The following is a 25,179-nucleotide window of genomic DNA, read 5'->3' as shown; positions in this document are numbered from 1 at the left end:
GTCAGTCCTGCCATCCCGGGAATCAGTCTGGTGAACCTTCGCTGCACTCCCTCAGTAGCAAAAATGTTCTTCCTCAGATTAGCAGACCAAAATTGAACACAATATTCCAGGTGAGGCCTCAAGGCCCTGTACAACTGCAGTAAGACCTCCCTGCTCCTATACTCAAAGAGCAGTGCCAAAGCAGTTGGGGTCTTTACCACCAGTGGTTGTGCCATGGGAGTTGGATGTACAAATGGTGAGAACAGAAGGGTGTGGAAGAGGATACAAGCCTGGAGGAGGATACAGTAAAGAGATGAGGTGAAACCATGGAGGGAGGTAGCTTGTGAGAATGGGAGTGATAGGCAAGCGGGACTTAGTATGATTAATTTGCCAGCATCTTGCTCCCTTGTAAACTCTACTGCTGTGAAGGACAAGAGTAGCAATGTTGTGGGAACATTATCATCTCCAAATAACAACCCATCCTGACAAAAATATATTGCCATTCCTTGATTGTCGTTGGAATTCCCTACCATAATGGGTGCGCCTCCCACACTCGGACGGCAGCAGTTTGAAGAAGCCCATCACCACTTTCTCAGGACAACTAGGATTGGACAATAAATATGGTCTTGCCAGTGTTGTCCACGTGCCTATCACTAATGGAGAAAAAAGGCTGTGTTTTGCTCCAATTGGAGTTTATGGTAGGTGTCGGATGAGATGTCAGTGAAGAGGACATTAGAGTTGTAGAGTCTAGAGGTGATGAAGAGGGAGTTAGATGAAGTCCTTACTACTAGGAGGATCAAGGGGTACGGCGAGAAAGCAGGAAGGGGGTACTGAAGTTGCATGTTCAGCCATGAACTCATTGAATGGCGGTGCAGGCTAGAAGGGCCGAATGGCCTACTCCTGCACCTATTTTCTATGTTTCTATGAAAACATGAAGTAAGGGTTTTAGCGATGATGGGGATGTGGTAGGGCCAGAGGCTGGCAGTGCTATAGAGGTAGCGACGGTTATGGTGTAGAGGAAATATATCTTTTAATGTGTTTTCTATATAGAGAATAATAGTTATCAGGGATTAATTACAAGGGCATTTATTTAGTGGGTTTTACATTTGTGCCAGCAGTGGACATGATGTTGGAAATTATTTGGGATATGTGATTATATCCATGATGAAAGCACTTCTGTAATCACTAAATTTGAGTACCGGGAAAGTAAGAATATCGGTGTATGGTGTGGCTTTTATGTAACAAGAATGTTTCTAGCCACAGAACCAAGGGAAAATGACCAGATAGGAAACCCATTGTTTCAGAGAATCTCTGTCCTAAGCTTGGGTATAGGCCACAGAGCAGTCATTGTGTAAACTGTCCATAAGGTGCATTGGTGGACATGGATTGCAAGAATTACTGCTTTTAAGAAGATAGATTCTTTAGCACTGGCTCTGAGGAGAATAGTTGATGACTCCTGTTGAAGTAGTTGGGCAGGTGTTGAATAACATTCATAAGACTGTTGCGTAAAGTTTAAATGTTTTTCTTTTCTTCCTCTTCACTCAGTGGCTCAATGCGAATTGGCAGAGACTTTATTCTGTTCACGAAGAAAGAGGAAACTATGACCTGTGTTTTCCTTTCACGGACATTTCACGAAGAGGAAGGGATTGATGAGGTTAGTTTCTATTTTAAAACAAAACTATTCTACATGTTTATTTTACTGTTGTCTTTGTTCCCACTTTTCTCCTATTAACTCGCCCAAATGGCCATTTTTCATGGGTGGAACCAGATGGTGAGTAACAGCAGGCTATTCAGTGAGCCCACTCCTGCCCTCAACTGATTTCCACATCTGTACACTCGCCAGCTGTGGTCAGTGGTGAGTGATCAGGATCGGGAACCCTGTCTGCTTGTTGTGTCTCAAACCCAGGGAGCTGATACCCCAGCAGTTTTAATACCTCTGTTGCCAGCCAAGCTGATATCAGATAGCTCTGTATAGACCAGGAATTGAACCTGGGAGCTTCTGGTCGATATCATGCTGCCTTCACCAACTGAGTGAACAGGAAGCCTCCATATCTTGTTTAATAGCTCATGCACATAGAGCAATGGCAGTCGTGTCCTGAAATAGGAACAGGAGTAGGCCATTTGACCGCTCGAGCCTACTCCGCCATTCAATAAGATCATGGCTGATCTGATCATGGACTCAGCTCCACTTCCCTGCCCGCTCCCCATAACCCCTTACTCCCTTATCGCTCAAAAATATCTCTATCTCCGCCTTAAATATATTCAATGACCCAGCCTCCATAGCTCTCTGGGGCAGAGAATTTCATAGATTTACAACCCTCTGAGAGAAGAAATTTCTGCTTATCTCAGTTTTAAATGGGTGGCCCGTTATTCTAAGACTATGTCCCCTAGTTTTAGTTTCCCGTATGAGTGGAAATATCCTCTCTGCATCCACCTTATCGAGCCTCCTCATTATCTTATAAGTTTCAATGAGATCACCTCTCATTCTTCTGAACTCCAATGTGTATAGGCTCAACCTATCCTCATAACACATTGTCTATGGGTGCTTCATTTTAATGGCAAATGTGTTTTTTTGGGGTAATAGGTTATAGTTCCACTTCCAACATGGAATTCCAGGACCAGGGAGCCCATGACTGACAACCCTGAGAAATTTGCCATCGAAACAGAACTTATCTACAAGTATTCGCCGTTCAAAACCGAGTCAGAGGTCATGGAGCAGTTCGATAAAATCAAAGAAAGTAATGGTAAGGACCGTGTTATTTGGCAGTAATGACAGCACAAACGTATTTACAATTCTATAGCTACTTTTACATAATAAGATGGCCTAAGTGCTTTAGAGAAGGAGAGATGAGCACCAAGCAGGAAGTAGAGGCAAAGTTAGGGGTAGTGACCAAAGAAGTCTCGGAACAGGTGGAAGATGCTGTTCAAAAGATGCTGGGGGAAAAAGAAACACACGGAGACAGACTTGGTGTGCGGATACACGGGTCTTTAAAGGTGGTCGCACAAGTAGATGGCATTTAAAAAAAGCAAACCACATTGTTTTTCGATCTAAAGGCATTAAATACAACAGCTGGGAAGTATGTTCAACTTGTATAAGACCGTAGTTACTTGAAAAACAGGAATGTTACTCAAAAGTATGGGAAGCAAGCAAGAAAGTAGCATTAGTATAGGTGGATTGTGGATAAAAGCACTGGTGCAGATAATGGCTTGAGTGGCTTGTTTCTGTGGTGTAACTGTCTATGATTCCATCACATAGTTCTTGAATTACTGAGGAAACCTTCAAACAATGTGTTCTAAGATTGTGATATAGCAAAGGGTGTTGTGGTGAAGGATTGCACTGAAGTTTATATTTAATCCTGCACATTCTGAACAGATTGTTTGTAATCCTTTGCAGGGACTTTGGTGATAGTTTATAACCTTAAACTGATGGATAATGGGGAACCAGAACTGGATGCTACCTCTGATCCTACTGACATTCTGATGGCGGGACCACAACTTGAAGGAGTGTAAGTAATTGGTGTGAGCTACTAATGGGGACGTTTTAAAGTGGGGAAGAGAAACCACTTTAAGCGAGCAGGTCAGCAAAGTCAGTTGACAGCATGTCACAACCTTCAAAATGATGAAACTCGCTATGAAATGAATTTTGCAATTTCAAATAATGGGCACAGAGTATAAATCCATGGGGTGAGATACAGGGCATGGTATCACAATATTGTTGAGTATAAACCATTGGATGAGGTCCCAGTAATGGTAGTACTAGTTTATCTTTCCCACTGGTGCTGAAGAATCATGATGTGGGTTTATTGTGCATTTCCAAGGCGAACTTGGATTCTGTGGTGGTCTTTTGTGTCTGTAAGTGGGAATAGAACTTAAAATTATTTACCAAAATACATTGATACATTGGCCCAACTTTAATTGAGTTTTATAGTTTGTGATTGTCACAATAGTTACTCAATTTGATGGGGATCTTTCAAGCATTTTATATATTCATATTTAACAATCGGAGTAAGAGGTGAAAATTTGAAGACATGATTCCCAGGCTACTGACAACTGGTTACATAATTGTGAAGGCATGTGAAAGGTTTGCCTCTTTTCTTTCTCACCCCCCCCCCACCCTGTTCAGTTTAGCATGAGGAAATGGCGAGGACAGAAAGTTCCAAACTAACATTTAATAAAACGATGTTTTTTAAAAATCTTACAGTAAACATGATATCCCTCCCAGTGTCTAATGGTGCTTCCCTGTATATAGTCACTGGGAAGTGTTTGTGGGGAGGATCCCTGGGTTGAACTTAGCCCCTTCTCCTCTTTCTCCCCCCCCCCCCCTTCAGTTCAGTTACATTAGAAAATTACCATGGGGGTAATCCCTCCAGTCCGATAATTTAACTCGGTGCACACAAAGATTCGCCCAAGAATTTTCCCGAGTGTGTAAGCTTCTGTTCCTGGAAGCTGGATCACCTACCCTATTATATAAGGTCAGCTTTGAAGTAAAGAAACAGCTGGTCGCTAAAGATTACAGTGTGATATCTGGAGACTTAGAATTTGTTTTTCTAATGGAAGTATCTATTTTGCAGAAAACCAGAGCGGCGCTCCTTCAGGGCATACACAGCTGTACTGTACATCGACCCTAGGATGAGAATTTTCATCCAGGGTCACAAAGTCCGGACGAAACGACTGTCCTGCTGCTTGTTTAAACCCAGGTAATGGCACGAACCTTTACTGTCAGAAAGAAGGATTTGCATTTATATAGCACCTTTCACGACCTCAGGACATCCCAAAGTGCTTTACAGCCAATTAAATACAGCGAAGTCACTGTTGTAGGAAATGTGGCAGCCAATTTGCGGAAGGAAGGTCCCACAAACAGCAATGTGATAATGAGCAGATAATCCATTTTTTAGTGATGTTGGTTGAGGGATAATTATTGATCAGGACATCGGGGAGAAATCCTCTCTCTTTCAAAATAGTGCCTTGGGATCTTTTATATCCACCCGAGAGGATAGAAATGGGGTCCCAGTTTAAAATCTCATCCGAAAAACAGAACCTCCAACAGTGTAGCGCTACCTTAGTACTGCACTGGAGTGCCAGCCCAGGTTTTGTGCTCAAGTCTCTGGAGTGAGACTTGAACCCACAACTTTCTGACTCGTATGGATATGCAGCAACAGCGATTAAATGGAGCTGAGGTACGGTTCAGCCATGATCTAATTGAATGACGGAACAGGCCCGAGAGGCTGAATAGCTTACTCCTGTTCCTATGTTCTTATGAGCATATGCAGCATTTCTTTCCAAAAGGTGCTTGTTTTCCATTTGGAGGCCAGTTCTACGCTGGAGCCAGATTAGTATCAACTAATAGTTTCAATATTTTGAATTAACGATTACGCTAGTTAAACTTAATTTCCATATGTAAACTTGAATTGCAAAATACTTTCTGCACCTGATTTTTGCACAGACCGTTTCAAGTTAATGTGTTTTAGTCTGTGCTCTGATTAACTTCTCTCCCTTTCACAGAATGTATAAGTATACATCTAATCGGTTTAAGACCCGTGCAGAACAGGAGGTGAAAAAGGCAGAGCACCTGATGAAAATAGGTATGTTGCAACACGGAGAAGAATATTTAACATTTTTCCATTGTCATGATTTTTGAGGGATGTTAAATGTTACAAATGGTGATGATTTGTTGGGTAAATGTATTCCCTGGTGTGGAATTTAGCTATATTAGCCAGCAATGTCCCACGTTAGGTTCTGGTTTGTGCTGGATTAAGTGATCTCAGCTGGGGAAGAAAGAAAAAACACTTGGGATATCACGATTGGTCTGGGGAGCAGAGAGCGTTTCGGTTTCTGGTCACCATCCAGTGACCTCTGCTGAGGTACAGTGTCGAAAGTACTAATGCTGCTCTGCCTATTTTTCAATCAGAACATAAACTGTTATCGGTGAGATATTTGACTCTGGGTGGTGGAGAAATCGCAGGTGATTTCAGTCCAACTCTCATCTGACCCTTTCACAGGCACATTTCTAACTGGGGTTGCTGGACCGTGTTGAGGTGTGGGGAATTCTGGCATATATTTAGTTTTTTTTTTTTAATTCCTTTCTCACCCAGGGAATTTAATGCCAAATGTACAACCCAATAGAAGAAGGATCAAACTGAAGACTTTCTGACCTGAACAACTCAGCATCATGTAGTAATATAACCAATGAGCTACTGGGTTTCTATACAACACTTCTATATATAAGGACTGACTATAACATTTCTCTAAAGAAAACTGGGAGTTATTGTAGGGCTTTCCCTTGACCATTTAAAAAATTCTTTACAGAATGCCAGCCAATCTCCCTCGATGCTGCTTGCAAATAGTGCAGCATGGAGCCTTGGTGATGACTTGAGGAGGGGGCAGTAATTCAGGTAGCGTCCCAGCTAACCACAGACTCTGCTGGAAGTGCACGTGTGTGAACTTTGAGGACAGGAGGCTGACACTCGCTGTCCAGGGCTTACACACGAATCGTGAACGAGATGCTGGAAAGCACTTGTCACACATGGAACTGTCTACTTGCAAGAGGCAGCACCATAAGGAAAGGAGGGAAAAAGGTTACGCGAGGACAAGCAGATAAACAACAAGTTGGAAATTGAGTCCATGTTTTTTTTTGATTTCATTATCAAATCTATACCTCACATCACTTGGAAGGTGCAACATGCAAATATTATCTCATGTTTGCTGTTATGCCGGATGTAAACCTGATTTTAGTGGATAATGCAGAACAAGGCAGGGATTCAACTCTTGGGATCATTGGAACAACCCATTAATAATTTGAACAGAGAGAGAGAGAAGTGTTATCATTTATGTCTTAGAAGGCAAGTGTGTTTATAGGTAACACTTGGTCCTGGGCTGGTTTTGATTGCCTGAGGGAGTCAAAGAGGAATTTTCCAGAGTATTTTTTCCTTTTATAGGCCCTGTTTTTTTTCCTTTTTTGCCTCCCAGGAGATTACATGGCTGTGAGGGGGGGGGATTGGGGGGAGGTGGGGTGCGAAGAAGTATTATTTCATGACGATCCGGCCATCATGGTGTGGGGCAGGCTTGCTGGTCATTTCCTGCCCGTCAATTACGTATGTTGAACATATAGATTGGTGCTTTCCAGAATTTTAGAACATTTGTGACCATGCTGAAATTAGCTACATCAGCAACAGCTTGTTTTTCTAGAGTGAATGTAACATATTAAATGTTCCTAGGTGATTCAGAGGAAAAACGCATGGTAAACTGCAAGAGTAGGAAATATGAACCAAAAATATGGATGAATAGATGGGTTTTGAGGAGGCTCTTGCAAGGTGTGGAGAGAATTAGCAAGACGGAGGGGTTTAAGGAGGGTATTCCATGCAATACCAAGACAACTGGAAAGGGAGCAAGATGTACAGGAGGCCAGTGTTCTATCACCAAAGGCACATGCGAGGACTCTACTGTGATGCCTCTCATTACCTAGAAGTTACAAGATGAAGACAGGCCATTTGACCCAATCAGTCCATGTTAGCATCCTTTCAAGCAAGTAGTCCTAATCACATTTACCCACAGGGCTGGAGGGGTTTACAGTGGTAGGGTGGGGCTCTGCTGCAGAGGGATTTGTAAATCAGGACGAGGGTATTGAAATCCGCACAGTCCTGGATTAAACCAGAGACATATTGGTCGATATGGTTCATTGCACAACTTTGTGCTATATTAAGCCATTAAGGGAGCACTACATTACTGACTGAATATTCAGAATTTCCTTGTGTTGATATTTCAGGCAACACTGCATCAGAGCGATAAGATGTGGGATCACACCTATATATCGTTTGTTGAGTATTCTCATCTCAACAGTGTTTGGTGTGGGCAAAAGAGGCGCTCATTGGACTGCTTTGTGTTAAGTCAGCAGATTTCAGAGTACGATTAGCAGCGGCTGCACAGTCACTGAGCTGTGCTGTCGGGTATGGTACGTGGCTCTAAGGAGTGATGGGGGAGGAACAATCCAAATTTCGAAGATGAACTCTTGACTTGCTGGGGTTTTCCCCTAATCTGTTGGTATAGTTTTGCTTTTTGTAAAAAATGTAATGCTGGCACTGTCTGACTGAGTGAACTTGTGGGTGGAACAATGTCTCGTGCTGTTGTTTCCAGCTGAGGAAAAGTCACGGGAGGCAGAAAGCAAAGCACGGGCCCTGGTATTGAAGTTGGGAGGCGACTTGAGCAGGGAATCAAGGGTGAGTCTATTTGGTTTGTATATTGAACAATTACAACAAATTCATCACGTTATTAGCCATATACAATCATATGCCTGAATATGCAATTTGTACACTTGGATTTGTAGGTATCTAGGTAGGAGTAAAGAATCCAGCTCGTCTTCGGTATCCACAGTGCAGCATAGCTTAACTTGTTGGTTTCATGCCTTTAAACATCAGTGTGGTCAGTTTCCTTGATTTATTTATCAGAATTGTTGCTTTGATTTGAAGGAATTTACAATGTTCCTTTTTATATAGCTTTGTATGGCAAGTATTATTAACTGTAGGAGACCACTACTTCAAAAAAATTAACAAGTTTTGTTTTGACTTCAAAGGTGCTAAAACCGAGAGTTTTGAACAGGACAAGAGTTCTTCTGAAATCTGGTTATTCACTGTGAAGTGTTCAGAATGACTCCCTGTTAATCGATCTTCTAAGACAAACTTGTACCAAAGATATACAAGATGAAATGGCTGAATTTGCTGCTCAGCAATAAACCATTGTTTTAAATTTACCCGAGACTGATATTCAATCCAAAACATTATTACGAAGTGTAATTGAGCATTATAGACTATCATTTATGTTTATATCCTACATTATACTTTTAGTATTTTGGATTTTTGTTCTTAGAATTATCTAATTATATAGATACAGGCTCTATTTTGTAAATCTTTGGTCTTTAATAAGTCAGTTTGGTGGGTTTGATATGACCATGTGAGCTGGTTAAATCCAGTGGAAGTGAAATATCCCTTAGATATTTTCCTTTGCAGGACAGAGTATAGAAGTTACAGGAACTACTGTGTTTTCCCCTATAAACCAAAAATTGTCATTTACTAATCCCAGATTGATTTGGTTTCACAGGTTCATCTGCGACAGGTGCAGGATGCTGCATTCAACCTAAGCAGAGAAGCTGATGTGAAGAAACGAATACATGAGGCGAAACTCAGGTAAGTGTGTGGTGAGCTTGTCCTATGTTTTAAGTAAAGAAACATGATTCCTCCTGTAATGTATTTGCTTCATGGGTTCTTGGCTTAAGAATTCATAGCAACACATTGCTATTAAGAACTACCGTATATACTCGCGTATCCTACGATCTCACGTATCATGCGACCCCTAAATTTTCGTCCCCAAAACATGATTTTATCGTATATCTCATGTATCATGCGAGTCACTTTTTTGAGATACCAGATGACACTAGGCTAGGCTTTCAAACAAGATTAACAAGTACCCAACACGTAACAAGTACCCTAACACATAACAACGATCGAATACAGACCTTAACAACCGAATCATGAAACGAAAAAGGATGGGTGAATGATAATGGCTGCAAGATTTGGCTGAAGAGAGTTTGGGAATCAAGAGCAGGTGATTTACGACGCCAAAAAAGTTTACTTGTGTGGGATATGTTTAGGTCACATCGAGTGGATTCTGTTGTGAAAGCTGTTCGCGAATCGAACACCGATATAGCAATCATTCCAGCTGGCTTGACTAGCGTCGTTCAGCCACTTGACGTATCCATTAATAAGCCATTTAAAGACAATATAAGAAAGAAATGGAATGACTGGTGATGGAAGGAGAGAAATCATTTACGAAGGGAGGGAATATGAAGGCTCCGGATTTGCCTCTACTGTGTTTGTGGGTAAAAGAAGCATGGGCTGAGATAGATGGAGATTTGATTGTTAAAGCATTTTAAAAAATAAATATACCGGTAATAGTTTCATTAAGAATCGTTTCTGTTTTCCTTTGGTAGTTAGCCTCTCAGCTGATTTGGAAAGCGTAAACATTACGTGTGTATCAGCAAGTAAAACAGCAGTTTTATCAAAATCATCTTTATTTGATATACATATGTACTATTTGACTTACCGTAAATGGATACGGTCTGCCTAACAGCCTAATCTTGGCCAGCACTTCACACCTGCAAATTTTGTATCTCGCGTATCATGCTACCCCCCAAATTTAGGTTACAATTTAGGTCTTCAAAAGTCGCATGATACGCGAGTATATACGGTAGTTGGTTTATTAATCGCACTACACATTACCAGTTCATTCACTAGGCTCACAACCACCTGCCTCATCATGGACACCCTGAGCTCAACTGGCTGGGGTTTTATTGAGTCTTGTGAACATCACATGACTAAGCCACTCCCAACTCTACATCTATTTTGTTGAAATCAAGGACTCGTCCGGGATTTGAACCCGGAACCTCTCACAAATTTCACTCAACAACCCCGAAGCAAGAATCATACCCCTAGACCAACGAACCGACTTCCAAACATGTAACGAATTCGCGTGTCATCCTTGTGCAGGAGCCATCAAGCAAACTTTACTCTAACGCTCATTGGTTTATGTACAATGACCAGCGGAGCACCTACAAACCTGTGAGCATACTCGCAGGTGCATACATTACACCTCCTTTTCTGCCTAATTTATCAGTTCCTAATTCGACATTCTGGTTCAGCTGGGTATTTTGATTTGAAATGATTTGCTATAATCAAAACCAGTATCCGCTTGGCTCAGTTATGTAGAGCTATTGCTTGGAGTTAGAAGATTGTACTTCAAACCACACTCTGGGAGTTAAGCATATTATCTAATTCATTGCAGTGCTTTTGAAATGCTACATTGTCAGAGGTAGTCCAAAACCCAAGCTGCATGTTACAATGGCTATAAAAGATCCCATGGCATAATTTGAAGAAATACATAAATGTTACAAACAACCGGCAAACAGGCCATTGGGCCCAACATGTACATGTTGGCAATTACCCTTCACACAAGTCCTAATCACATTTACCTGCCCTGTTCTTGTATCCCTTTATTCCCTTCATCCACCAGCCCAATCTAATCTTGAATACAGACATAGTTTCTGCCTCCACCACTAACCCCAAAAGAGAATTTCACAGCCTCACAACTCTCTGCGTAAAGAAGTTTTTCTTCCTTGGTTCTAAATCTCTTCGATTTAATTGTGTAGCTATGGTCTCTTGTTCTAAATCCCTCATGTTTTAGAAATAGTCTGCTTTTATCTACCCCATCTTTTCACAATTTCAAACTATTATATCACTCCATAATCTATATTGTTATAACGAGAGAGAAAAACTTTTCAAAATCTTCCTTCGTATTTGTATTTCCTCATCGGGCAGCATTACGATGAATTGACATTGTATATTCTCTCAAGCCTCAAATTACTTCCTATAGTATGGAGCCCAATATTGTGCTCAGTACTCCAACTGAGGTCACATTAAGGTACACGAGAAATCGGGGCAGGAGTATGCTTTACAGCCCCGCAAGCCTGTTCCGTAAAGGCTTATCATTACCTCTTGCTTTTATATTCTATAGATAGCTCTTGTGATAAAACCGAGAATTCCATTATCATTTTTTTACAGCCTGATCAAGCTGCCTTTAATGTCCTGTGAACCTGTACCCCAAATCACTCTGCTCTTCCACGGCAATGGGCCTATTTTCATTCAGAGTATAACCAGTGTTATGTTTTAATCAAAATTGATCACCTCACACTTGCTGATATTGAATTCAATTTAGCACATTCCCCCATTTCATCTTTATCCCTTTGGAACTTCCTTTACTCTTTTTTTTTTATAAGGAGCTACCTATACCACCTATTTTGGTATCATTTCGACACCACTACCTCTAGGCCTGTATCCAACTCATTGAACAGTGAACAGAAGTGATCACAGAACTAAACCCTCTGAGACACAGTGCTCACTTCCAACCCGCTTAACTCCTTTGTTATCTCCTTTGAATTCAGTTTGCTATCCTCCCCCTAATTCCATACCTCCTAAATGCTCTCGAATAATCTCCCATGTGGTATCTTGTAAATGGCTCTCCCAAGGCACACTGCATCCATTGTAATTCCCACATCTACTGTGTCTGTTACCTTCTCAAGGTATTGTGTGGTTTGTCGAGCACAATTGTCCCTTTTGAAATATGTGCCGACTTCAATTTTTCTCTTTATTTAGACGTGGTAATTTCATCCTTGATTAAAGACTCTAAAATTCTTACCAAAGATAAGAACATATGAAATAGGAGCGGGAGTGGTCCATACGGCCCCTCAAGCCTGCACCGCCATTCAATAAGATCGTGGCTAATCCGATCTTGGACTCAACTCCACTTTCCTGCCTGTTCCCCATAACCCTTGACTCCCCTATAGTTCAAGAATCTTGTCTCTCTCGGCCTCGAATATACTCAATGACAGCTTCCACAGCTCTCTGGGGTAGAGAATGCCAAAGATTCACGACCCTCAGAGAAGAAATTCATCATCATCTCCGTTTTAAATGGGCGACCCTTTATCTTGAAACTATGCCTCCTAGTTCTATATTCCCCAGGAGGAGAAACATCATCTCAGCATCCCTGTCAAGCCCCCTCAGAATCTTATATGTTTCATAGAAACATAGAAAATAGGTGCAGGAGTAGGCCATTCAGCCCTTCTAGCCTGCACCGCCATTCAATGAGTTCATGGCTGAACATGAAACTTCAGTACCCCCTTCCTGCTTTCTCGCCATACCCCTTGATCCCTCTAGTAGTAAGGACTACATCTAACTCCCTTTTGAATATATTTAGTGAATTGGCCTCAACTACTTTCTGTGGTAGAGAATTCCACAGGTTCACCACTCTCTGGGTGAAGAAGTTTCTCCTCATCTCGGTCCTAAATGGCTTACCCCTTATCCTTAGACTGTGAACCCTGGTTCTGGACTTCCCCAACATTGGGAACATTCTTCCTGCATCTAACCTGTCTAACCCCGTCAGAATTTTAAACGTTTCTATGAGGTCCCCTCTCATTCTTCTGAACTCCAGTGAATACACGCCCAGTTGATCCAGTCTTTCTTGATAGGTCAGTCCCGCCATCCCGGGAATCAGTCTGGTGAATCTTCGCTGCACTCCCTCAATAGCAAGAATGTCCTTCCTCAAGTTAGGAGACCAAAACTGTACACAATACTCCAGGTGTGGCCTCACCAAGGCCCTGTACAACTGTAGCAACACCTCCCTGCCCCTGTACTCAAATCCCCTCGCTATGAAGGCCAACATGCCATTTGCTTTCTTAACCGCCTGCTGTACCTGCATGCCAACCTTCAATGACTGATGTACCATGACACCCAGGTCTCGTTGCACCTTCCCTTTTCCGAATCTGGCACCATTCAGATAATAGTCTGTCTCTCTGTTTTTACCACCAAAGTGGATAACCTCACATTTATCCACATTATACTTCATCTGCCATTCATTTGCCCACTCACCTAACCTATCCAAGTCACTCTGCAGCCTCATAGCATCATCCTCGCAGCTCACACTGCCACCCAACTTAGTGTCATCTGCAAATTTGGAGATACTACATTTAATCCCCTCGTCTAAATCATTAATGTACAATGTAAACCAGCTGGGGCCCCAGCACAGAACCTTGCGGTACCCCACTAGTCACTGCCTGCCATTCTGAAAAGTACCCATTTACTCCTACTCTTTGCTTCCTGTCTGACGACCAGTTCTCAATCCACGTCAGCACACTACCCCCAATCCCATGTGCTTTAACTTTGCACATTAATCTCTTGTGTGGGACCTTGTCGAAAGCCTTCTGAAAGTCCAAATATACCACATCAACTGGTTCTCCTTTGTCCACTTTACTGGAAACATCCTGAAAAAATTCCAGAAGGTTTGTCAAGCATGATTTCCCTTTCACAAATCCATGCTGACTTGGACCTATCATGTCACCATTTTCCAAATGCGCTGCTATGACATCCTTAATAATTGATTCCATCATTTTACCCACTACTGAGGCCAGGCTGACCGGTCTATAATTCCCTGTTTTCTCTCTCCCTCCTTTTCTAAAAAGTGGGGTTACATTGGCTACCCTCCACTCGATAGGAACTGATCCAGAGTCAATGGAATGTTGGAAAATGACTGTCAATGCATCCGCTATTTCCAAGGCCACCTCCTTAAGTACTCTGGGATGCAGTCCATCAGGTTCTGGGGATTTATCGGCCTTCAATCCCATCAATTTCTCCAACACAATTTCCCGACTAATAAAGATTTCCCTCAGTTCCTCCTCCTTACTAGAACCTCTGACCCTTTTTATATCCGGAAGGTTGTTTGTGTCCTCCTTAGTGAATACCGAACCAAAGTACTTGTTCAATTGGTCCGCCATTTCTTTGTTCCCCGTTATGACTTCCCCTGATTCTGACTGCAGGGGACCTACGTTTGTCTTTACTAACCTTTTTCTCTTTACATACCTATAGAAACTTTTGCAATCCGCCTTAATGTTCCCTGCAAGCTTCTTCTCGTACTCCATTTTCCCTGCCCTAATCAAACCCTTTGTCCTCCTCTGCTGAGTTCTAAATTTCTCCCAGTCCCCGGGTTCGCTGCTATTTCTGGCCAATTTGTATGCCACTTCCTTGGCTTTAATACTATCCCTGATTTCCCTAGATAGCCACGGTTGAGCCACCTTCCCTTGTTTATTTTTACGCCAGACAGGAATGTACAATTGTTGTAGTTCATCCAATAAGATCGCCTCTCATTCTTCTAAACTCCAATGAATACAGGCCCAACTTGCTCAATCTTTCCTCAAATGTTAATCCCACTTTCATATAATTACCCAGATTAGTTCTGTCTCCCTTTCTTAAATGGCTACGAAGTAAGTTATAAAATCCCCAAGCAATTGTTATTACTGCAGCAGAAACCTTTAAAAACTGGGAAACAGTTAATTTTATTTTATTTGTTAAATCATCTAATAGGGATACAATATAGGTTTCCAGTCTTGATTTTCATTTTACCTTCAAATTGAAAATACTAATTTCCCTCAGTAGTCAATGATGTGCGGGAGAATAATTTAGCGAATATTCTCTCTTTGACAAACGAGGATTTTGAATCCTGATCATTATGTCCATAGGGTTTCAGCCTCCTATATCCCACACGTTTATCTTGATAAAATCTTGTAAAAGGTTAGAATTTAGAGATTTTTTAAAAATAAGGTGTTTTTAAAGAAAAAAGCCCTAAGAGGTTCAAATCCAGTTGACCATTACATGATTTAAAACAATCTTAACAGTGAAGGAATTCTATTAGTGTTTTAAATTATCTGTGCCCTCTATTACAAAGACATGTCCTGGATCAGACCTGTTGGAGGTAGGGTAAAGTGATGAGAAGATATTGGAGACCATCAAGTAACACATTAGTTCGTGTGCTAGACCACTACACTGCTGATTCTGGAAAAAATAAAGGACAAGTAAATATCTTCTTCCCCCTCCCCACTGCTGGTGACCCTATGTGAGTGGGATGGAGGAAAAGGGAGAAAATCAGCTGCTAAAAGCACCAGTTGTTTTGGTTAAGTTGGAGAAGTTGAGTTTAGAGGTGTCAAGACGGGAAGAATGGCCACTTGGTCGATGAATCAAAGTGTGATCTGCGGCCATGTAATGTGGTAGCAAGGAGTTGTGCACATTTGTCCAAAGGAGATAAAGTGTACAATGTGCTTGCCTGTAATGCACTGATGCAAGCACACATTATCCTGTCAACGTTTAGTCCTCTTACTGGAGTATAATTCCATGGCTACTGGTTATCCTCCAATTCTTTGCACCGTTGGTCATTCTTCATGTACAAGCCCCGATACTGAGCATTGAGAGGCCATTTGACTGCGGGAGGTATCATCGCACGACCTGATCCTGTCCCCCATCTGATAGCCGCATGTAAAAAAAAAAACATTCCAGCAGGTCACCAGGGGTAGGAACCCTACCTCTTACTTATTCTCCCCTCTTTCTCTCCACCAATTCTCCTTCCCCACCCCCACCAACCGAGGGCACAGTGGCTAATATGCTACTTCTGTATTAAGATCAGTTAACTCAGCACAGGCCGGGACTTTCCAGCTCAATATGCTTCAGTTACTTACTGATTTATTCAGCGCTGTCATTTGAGGGGAGTTTTCCCACATTGTTTTTAAACCTAATTAAATATAGCACGGTGTGAAAGTGAGTGCAGTAAAAATACTTGAGGGGGATGGCCAAATTTGTAGGTGATGAAACAGAAATAGTGTGAATTTGTGACTGGTGCACCAAGATTTTTTTATCTAGAACCATTGTCATTGCACTGGCTAACTCCCAGGCTGAGATGCCATTTGCCATTTGGTGATGGTCTAGTTGAAAGCAAGTTAACTATTCCTCCATCGTCCCCCATATTGTTACTTTTCTTGTTGCCTGTAACTGATTGTTTGAGAAGCCTAGGACCAAGGCCCCATCGTACAGGACATCACCAAGGTGGGAAAGGTTAGGGTAAGGGAGATGATAAGATGAATAAAAGCAGTGGGCAGGCGATGTCCAGCTTGTGCTTTACACACTAGTAGATTGTAGGACTCATTTGGCAAAAAATATTTTTCCTGCTCTCTTGCCTGTCTGCCTGATGAGGATCCTTTGTAATACAGTCTTTTTTTATGTTAATTTCTGGCTCCTGCAGAGCTCTGAAGGAGCCAAAGGAGATGTGCTTTATTTTTGGCGTGAACATTGAACAGCGCGACCTGGACGGAATGTTCATTTACAACTGCAGTCGTCTCATAAAGATGTACGAGAAAGTAGGACCTCAGCTGGAAGGAGGAGTGTGAGTTTCCTGAAACCTGCCTGCACACTTGCTGAAATGTCTTGTTATAGGCTTATATTAACACTTACCTTCGTGTCATGTTAAATTTTCTGTCCGTGCCACGCTAACAAATTGCTAGAACGTGGGTAACCCAGATCTTTTTGTTGAGAAAATGCCTCATATCCACTCTGCATCTTTCCCCCACTGTCGGCTGAGATAGCAACTCTGTGAGGAATCTTGGCCACAACCCAACTTCCTCCTATTCTGTGGCACAGTGTGGCCATATGACAAGTTGCCATGTCACCAAGTCAGTGTGAAATACTGTTCAGCAATGACTCACTGATGGGTTTTGTTAGCTACACTAAAAAGGCAAAGCTATGGGTCACAGATGTGATTTGAGAACGGTCTGGAGGATAGGGACAGTGCTACAGAAGTGGAGGAATCTGGGAGGGAGTTCCAGAGAATAGGGGCTGAATAGCCACTGAAGGTGGACCAGGGGAAGGGGTGGTGCATAGGCTAGAGTCAGAGGACTGGAAGAGATCGGAGGCAATGTAAGGCTGCAGAAAGACGCAGAGGTAACGTAGGGTGAAGTTGTAAAAGAAGACGCCGCTCAGCACTAGGATTTTAAATTTGATTCCATTCAGTAAGACGGGCAGGCAGAGCTTAGTGTGGAGCAGGATACAGGTAGTGTTGTTTTTGGTGGGTGGTGATCAGAAGGTCAGCAAAGGGGAGTGTTACGTTGAGCCCAAAGGTGACAACGATGTGGATAAGAGTATGCCAAGGAAAGTTCTATTTGTAACTTTAAAAAAAAAAATTTTTTTTAACACAGCGCCTGCGGCGGAGTGGTGGGTGTGGTCGATGTCCCATACCTGGTTCTGGAGCCCACTCACAACAAACAGGACTTTGCAGATGCCAAGGAGTTTCGGCATCTACTGAGAGCCATGGGCGAGCACTTGGTGCAGTACTGGAAAGACATCGGCATCGGTAAGGAGAGGATTGGCGATTAGACTGAGCTGCGTTAACTAGAACCGATCTGAGCACTTCAGCTTTGATGTGCATGTATTTTTTCCTTGAGTATTTTTGTTTAAAAACAGTGCTAAAACCTGTGGGAGCTGTACTTGCAGAGTTGTGAGCGAGCTGGATTAAAGTTTGAACGTCCCTGGGTTATCTCCAACTTGCACACTCTTCTCGGCCAGCTTTCTCAATTCAAATAGAATTAGCACTTGAAATGATTGGATGTGAAAGTTGATCTTTATTCTTGCATGATTTTCTTTTAAGGTATTAACAATGTTGCTCATGTTAATTTGTTTTTTAATGTGCACTGAGCAGGCTTGATGTACAGTGTCCTCTCACCAGGAAGAGCAACAGTGCAATTTAAACTCTATAGATTTACTTCTCTGGGGATCACATTTTGATTGTTAGCTGTGTAGTAAGATACGAGTGTGGAAGGCTCGGGTTTGGGGCGGGAACTGGAGTTGCATTATGATGGGGGGGAGGGGGGGGGTCACCATTGAATGGGATCCAGGTGTTTTTGAAGCTCATTTTCACTAGGGATCTTAAGCTTTTTGTGTGTGTTGTTTTTCTGTGGGGGAGGGGACGATCCCGTGAGTGCTTCGGAGTCGCTTGTTTCATTATCCTTGCTTTGGATGCTCCATTACCTTCTCAGCCTACAAGATCAGAACACGATCCCCTCGTACATTAAACTCCCCAGTTTCCGAGATCTCAATGAGCCATTTGTTCTCGCTGTCAGAAAGATCGTGACAGAATAGCAACAAGTGTGGCACTTATGTTTTGGAGCACAGGTCTGACTGTACCAGTCCAACCAGTTTTAAGACATTAAATAGTCATGAGAGCTTATTTATCTTGTACATTTTGGTACATGCATCCTGTGTGTCACGTGTCCTTCCTTAGATTCACCTGACTGAAACGTGAACCTTACTTTCCTCTCTCCACAAATGCTGCCTGTTTCCAGCATTTTCTGTTTTATCCTATTTCCTCTGATCTGTTTTATTTTCTAAACATGAGGGTGATTTACTCATTGATTTCCAGCTGGTTCTCGGAGGCTCCTCCATGCTGAGGAAGCACGTTTATTACCTCCCAGCAACACTTCGAATCTGTTCGTGTTGCGTTAATCCCAGCTGTCCAACTTCTGCTTGTCACACTGTAATTTTGTGTCACAGATTAAATGCACTGTTGCTGTATTTTTACATTATGACCTCTTGCAAAGTTAACAAAAAAAAAATTCTCTCTGCTTACAGCACAGAAGGGAATAGTGAAATTCTGGGATGAATTTGGCTATCTGACAGCCAACTGGAATCAGCCACCTTCTGATGAGACGTTATACAAGAGGCGGCATGCCATGGAGATCCCAACCACCATTCAGTGCGGTACGTCTTACCCACAATGCTTTCTGTGCATAAAGTTGGTAAGTTCCACAAACAAGTATCAATTAGGTTAGAGATAAGTCAGAAAACCACAGTACCCTCCTCCTGCTCACCCGCAAGCTGATTTAAACATTTGATGCTGAAATTGTTGCTCTTGCATCTTATTTGATTTTATACATGGCAAACCTGCACATACCTTTTTATCTGCACTTTTCTCCATCCCTCTTGCCCGCCACCCCTCCACCCCCCCCCCCAACTTTCTTTCCCTACTCCTGCCTTACTGAAGATGGTTGCTGTGTATGAACTTGGACGGTGAGTATTGGCAGGCTAATTAACCGTGGCCTGCTCAGTCTTTGCCCAGTATCCATGCGAGCTTCCAGTAGGGTTACTTAGCAGCAATCAAGAGCTGGCTGACTATTATTTCCCCAGTACTCCTTGCCCTTCCCCAAAAAAGTGCAGGGGAACTGAGACTACTAGGTCAGGCAGTTGTACACAGACCAAGAATTGAAACCCAAAATTTGCTGATTTTGAATGGATCAGTGCCACACCACATATTTACTAATTAAACCATCAGGAAGCTATACACTTTATTTTAAAAATTCAGAAGGTTAACACATGGGCAAAATGATTCATAATGGGTTTGAACCAAGAAACAGAATTGCTCAAAGAAAGTTGGTGATTCTCATCATGTCTGGTCACCATACTGCCCACAGTTCCGTATTGGACATGATGTATTAAATAATTAGGAATCTTGTTTTCTACTTTTACTGATAATTTAAAAGTTATGAAAGCTTCACAGGAGATACCAATTAGTGTTTAGTTGTGATTGCTTAAATTTTGCAATCTGACATGCCTTCAATCTGAGCAGCAAAACTGCTCGATGACTGAGATCACAAGGTGGCCATTTAGCTCATCTTGTTTCATTGATCCAGAAAGGCTCTGCAGTCTCCCATTGCAGCATCCAATTGTTAAACAATTCAAGTTTTTGTCTCTACTACAATACCTGGAAGTTCATTCCATTTGTTGATCATTCGATCAAAAAAACTTTGATATCAGTCCTAAATTTATCTTTTACTAGTTTGAACTTGTATGTTCTTTCTGTACTCTTGTAATTTAGTTTGAAGTAATTTTCCAGATTTACTTGAAGATGTTTGAATAGATGTATGATTTTTTAATAAGGGATTATTCTGTTCATTTATATATTTAGTGCAACTCATTTCATAATTTCTGTACTGCCTCTTTCCAAATCCACAGCACCTGCTGGTTTGATGATAGCTGCAAATTAAAGCAATTTGCATTCAGTTTCTGAATCAAATCATGATGTAAATTAGAAACAGTATTGGTCCTGGTTCTGATCCCTTCGGCACTCAACTCCGTACTACTGCAACATCAGCAACAACTTGCATTTATATAGTGCCTTTAATGTAATAAAAAAAACTCCAAGGCGCTTCACAGGAACATCAAACAAAATTTGACACCGAGCCACATAAGGAGATATTAGGACAGGTGACCAAAAGCTTGGTCAAAGAGGTAGGTTTTAAGGAACATTGTAAAAGGAGGAGATAGAGAGGTGGAGAGGTTTAGCGAGGGGATTCCAGAGCTTGGGGCCTAGGCAGTTGAAAGCACGGCCGCCAAAGATGGACCGAAGCAAATCGGGGATGTGCAAGAGGCCAGAATTGAAAGAGTGCAGAGATCTCGGCGGGTTGCAGGACTGGAGGAGGTTACTGAGATAAGATGCGGTGAGGCCTTGGAGGGATTTGAAACTAGGGATAAGAATTTTTAAATCGAGGCATTGCCGGACTGGGAGCCAGTGTCGGTTAGCGAGCACGGGTGATGTGTGAATGGAACTTGGTGTTGAGTTAGGATACAGGCAGCAGAGTTTTGGATGAGCTCAAGTTTACGGAGGGTGCAAGATGGGAGGGCGGCCTAGAGAAAACATTAGAAAATCCAAGTCTAGACATTTGCGTTCTTTTCTAACCATCAACCAATTTCTTATCCATTTCTAAGATTAATCCTGAATCCCACAGCTTTGAGCTTAACAAATAGCCTTTCACACAGGACTACTTCAAGTATCTTTTGGAAGTCTTGATACACAATGTTGTAGGACTTTCCATTGTCCACTTGAGATGTCACTTCCTCAAAAAAACGTCAAGGAGGTTGGTCAGGCATGGTCTTTCCTTTATGAATCCGTATTGACTGCCGTTTACTGGGCTATTGCCGTTCAAATAATCATGTTTACTCTCAATAGATTCCACGTTTTACATGAAACTAATGGATCTGTAGTTGTCTGGATCTACTTTTTGAAAATATGGATGACTATCTCTAACCTAATGGTATTTCCCTAGTGTTCTGCGACTCCTTCACACTGACTGTCATTGCATCACATATCTGCTCCCCTGTCTCTCTCATTACTCTGGGATAAATATGATCTATCCCTGGGCCTTTATTTATTTTGAACCCTTTCAGCATGTCTAAACACTATCAGATTTACATTGAGTAATTAATTCTGCTTTGATTATCTCTGCTTACGGAGGGAATGTTGCTCGTGTCTTCCCATGTGAATACTTGGAAGAAGTCATTGTTCAGAATATTAACTAACTTGTGCTCATCCTTTGTTTCAGCACCATTTGTATCTGTTTTGGTTCTCCCCGATATCTCTGCCCTCTTGCTGTTGAAGTACTCAAAGAATGTCTTAGTTACTTTTTATATCTGTGGCGATGCTTTTTTGCCAAGTCTCTCTCTGCCCCTCTGACCACCCTTTCTGAACATTCCTACATTGGTCCCAGTAATCCCCTTCTCCTTTCTCCCTGCAGGATTTATTGAGTCTGTTCTTCCTTATCTTGCTTCTGATTTAGTGTCGGCTGTGGCTCAGTGGGTAGCACCCTCGCCTCTGAGTCAGAAGGTTGTGGGTTCAAGTCTCACTCTAGGAACTTGAGCAAATAAATCTAGGCCGACACTCCAGTGCAGTGTTGAGAGAGTGCTGCACTATCACAGGTGCTGTTTTTCAGATGAGACGTTAAACCGAGGCCCCGTCTGCCCGCTCAGGTGGACGTAAAAGATCCCATGGCACTATTTTGAAGAAGAGCAGGAGAGTTATCTCCAGTGTCCAGGCCAATATTTATCCCTCAATCAACATCACCACAAAAAAAAACATTATCTGGTCATTATCATATTGCTGTTTGTGGGAACTTGCTGTGCGAAAATTGGTTGCCACGTTTCCCACATTACAATGGTGACTACACTCCAAAAGTACTTCTTTGGCTGAAAAGTGCTTTGAGATGTCCTGGCCCTGACAGGCGCTACATAAATGCAAGTCTTTTTTCTTTCTTTAACTTGGTAATCCATTTAGGATCATCTTGTTTCATCTATACTTTTGTTTCTAGATATTTAATCTATTCTGCATGATCAACATTGTCTTTAAAACTGAACCTCTTTTCCTCTATGATTCAATTTACTAACCTCTTTACCTTATTTCTTTGAAATTAGTCCTTTAAACTTTGCTCTGGTCCTTGGTGTTTCTGAATCGTAGATCATATTGAACTTGATTGATTGTAATGGCCGTCGCCCAAGGTCGTCACAACTTCTGTTTCCTGTATGTTCTCTGGTCACTGACTATCAGGTCAAAATGTGCACTGCCACACTGGATCTAAGCCACTTGTGTACTCCCAACTCATATCTGATTGAAGCTGTCCACCTCCCTGGTGTTCTTAAATAAATGAATCTAGATGAGAACAACAGGCTCCTTGCACAAGCCACCTTATTGACTCCACAAATTAATTTTGTCACAAAGCACCACCATGACATTACAAATTTCCTGATCTATTGAGTTGGATCCCTGATCACCTGTACCAGCTATCCCAACTTCACTGTTGCAGAAAAATCTCCTGACTCTACTGATCCAGTTGCCATATCTGGAACTAGGCAGTTGGACTGTTTGTCTGCAACCTCAGGAGTTAGTGCAGGTGATCCAGGAATCCTCCCAGGTAACGAATAATTTGCCACTGCTATTGATCTCAGCTGCCAAGATGTGTTGAGAAATAGAGTGGGAGAGGCACTGTGTGTCTACGATGGTCTGGATGTGCATTGCCACTCCTTTACTGTTGGAAGTGGGGAAGACGGAAATGCATCACTGCTGTTTCCTCGACTACATAGCCAACTCAAATCCTTAAAGAAGGGAGGTCTGGCAGCGACGAGTTTGTATGAAGCACTTCCCCCTTGGCTATTTTAAAAATAAGCTTGTCAAAACATGCTTTTTTAAAAAAAAAGCGAGTTCTATTTCTTGTCAGAACAGAGACCTGCCCCGTTGAGTCCTTTGCCTTTTGCATGCTCGATAGCATCCTGACGAAGAAAAGATTTGTGTGCTCCAGAGTTGCTGATGCTCACTGTCTAAGCTTTCAAATGAAGATTAGTGACTTGGATCAGGTAGTTGGACGGCTAGCACCCCAGCAAGAGTCAGATTAGATGGGGAGAAATCTAAGGCGAAGTAAAAAGAAATGGTGGTTAGAAAGACATTGATAAAACCGGCAAGCTTAAATAACATAGGGAAATACTGATATTAAGCGGATCTTTCCATAATGAAACAGTTCTGCAAGCTAACTTTAAAAAAAAAATCTGCTTTCTAGATCAATGTTTAAAATGGCGGACACTTCCCTACCGAGTGGACGATGTCGGTAAGGAATATCCAGACAGCTGGACATGTTCCATCAGCCCTGACCACATACAGAATCGGTACGTACTATAAAAGCAAAACACACAACTGAGGTAAAAGTCTGCATTATGTCTGACCCTGCTATGCCTGACATTGTTAGGGTAGTGTTGGGAATCTCTCTTTTACATTCAACCTGGATGGATGATACAACTGTCCTAAGGTCTCTGGAAGATAAAACTGCATTCAGAGAGCAAGGAAGACTACAATAAAGGTAATTGATCTCTTTCCAGCATTGTGCACCTGTTGTTAAGGGGCATTTAACTTAAATACGGTGCAGTGGAGAAGAAGTAACCATTTACTAGATCAGCCAAAATCTATTTGAAATGGCATTGTGGGTGCACAAGGAAAGTGTTTACTGTAGGGAAATATATTGAAGCATAGCTCCAGTCCGTTAGCATATTCTCGCTTTGTCTTTTTTCAGGTGTGATGCTCCAGAACAAAAGCAAAATGTACCAATAGGCACGCTACGAAAAGATGTTAAATCACATGAGGAGAAAATACGGGCGCAGCAGAAGAAGCTGGAAGCGTTAAAGGTAAAGACTGAGGCATAAAAGTGAATTCAATGTAAATGGAACAATGTATTTTTTAATTTCCATTTTGCTTGCCGGATAGCTCAAGTGTTTAAGCTTGTGAATTGAAGCCCGAGTACTCCATGATTGTTGAACACAGTTGCTTTATTTTAGCACCTTCCCTCAACTGCTTTTAATCCCCCTTCCTTCCCTCTGTTGGTAACTTATGCTTTGGCTAAAGTTCCAATAGCACCTTAGGGGACGGATTTTCGGCAGGTTTGTGACTGGGTTTTCACCGCGATTTCACCCTCCGCGGCAAAAACCCGGTTGTAAAGCCTGGGCGGATCCTCGGGTGCCTGTTTGCGGCGGCGCTTTCAAGAACTGCCGGGGAGAGGTGCGCCGACATGCAATGACTCTGATTGCGTTTGTGTCTGAGTTTCGGCACTCTCCCGACCCATACGCTGCGCCCAGAACAGCGACTGGGTCAAACCTGTCGGTGCAGCAGCGGCAAGTACAAAAACCTGCAAAAAAGTTCAGTTAAAGTATTTATATTTAAATTATTTTTGAGCCATTAGTTAAGGGTCTTGTAAATGTTTTTTGGAATGTTTTTTTTTTCCCCCCACTCCCAAGGCCCCGTGCAGTGCTCCTGGCCCTGGACTGAAGTTGCCAAAACTCACGTTTTGTGGCGCGAATGCTTGTGCATTGCCTCCCTTACCGATGCGCCCTAAAGGCTGAAAGTTCGGCCTAAAAACGGTAGCGCAGCGAAAACAGTTTTAAGTTTCACTACCGTTTCTGCCGAAAGCCGGAAATCCAGCCC

At 42.2% G+C, this 25,179-nt stretch overlaps 1 protein-coding gene across 1 annotated transcript in view; it reads left to right on the top strand.

Annotated features, from left to right (window-relative positions):
- Nucleotides 1-25,179, top strand: part of morc2 (MORC family CW-type zinc finger 2) — a 78,792-nt gene that overhangs the window by 21,315 nt on the left and 32,298 nt on the right. Inside the window, exons 6-17 of the mRNA XM_070887944.1 lie at nucleotides 1,525-1,633; nucleotides 2,564-2,723; nucleotides 3,374-3,485; nucleotides 4,551-4,676; nucleotides 5,482-5,561; nucleotides 8,110-8,192; nucleotides 9,070-9,155; nucleotides 16,642-16,782; nucleotides 17,591-17,745; nucleotides 19,020-19,148; nucleotides 23,768-23,873; nucleotides 24,275-24,386. Coding sequence (XP_070744045.1) covers nucleotides 1,525-1,633; nucleotides 2,564-2,723; nucleotides 3,374-3,485; nucleotides 4,551-4,676; nucleotides 5,482-5,561; nucleotides 8,110-8,192; nucleotides 9,070-9,155; nucleotides 16,642-16,782; nucleotides 17,591-17,745; nucleotides 19,020-19,148; nucleotides 23,768-23,873; nucleotides 24,275-24,386 — 1,399 coding nt within the window. The remainder of the gene's footprint in view (nucleotides 1-1,524; nucleotides 1,634-2,563; nucleotides 2,724-3,373; nucleotides 3,486-4,550; nucleotides 4,677-5,481; nucleotides 5,562-8,109; nucleotides 8,193-9,069; nucleotides 9,156-16,641; nucleotides 16,783-17,590; nucleotides 17,746-19,019; nucleotides 19,149-23,767; nucleotides 23,874-24,274; nucleotides 24,387-25,179) is intronic.

The sequence above is a fragment of the Pristiophorus japonicus genome, chromosome 8 (genome assembly GCF_044704955.1).
Source record: "Pristiophorus japonicus isolate sPriJap1 chromosome 8, sPriJap1.hap1, whole genome shotgun sequence".
NCBI lineage: Eukaryota > Metazoa > Chordata > Chondrichthyes > Pristiophoridae > Pristiophorus > Pristiophorus japonicus.
This window is presented reverse-complemented; position numbering and strand designations above follow the sequence as displayed.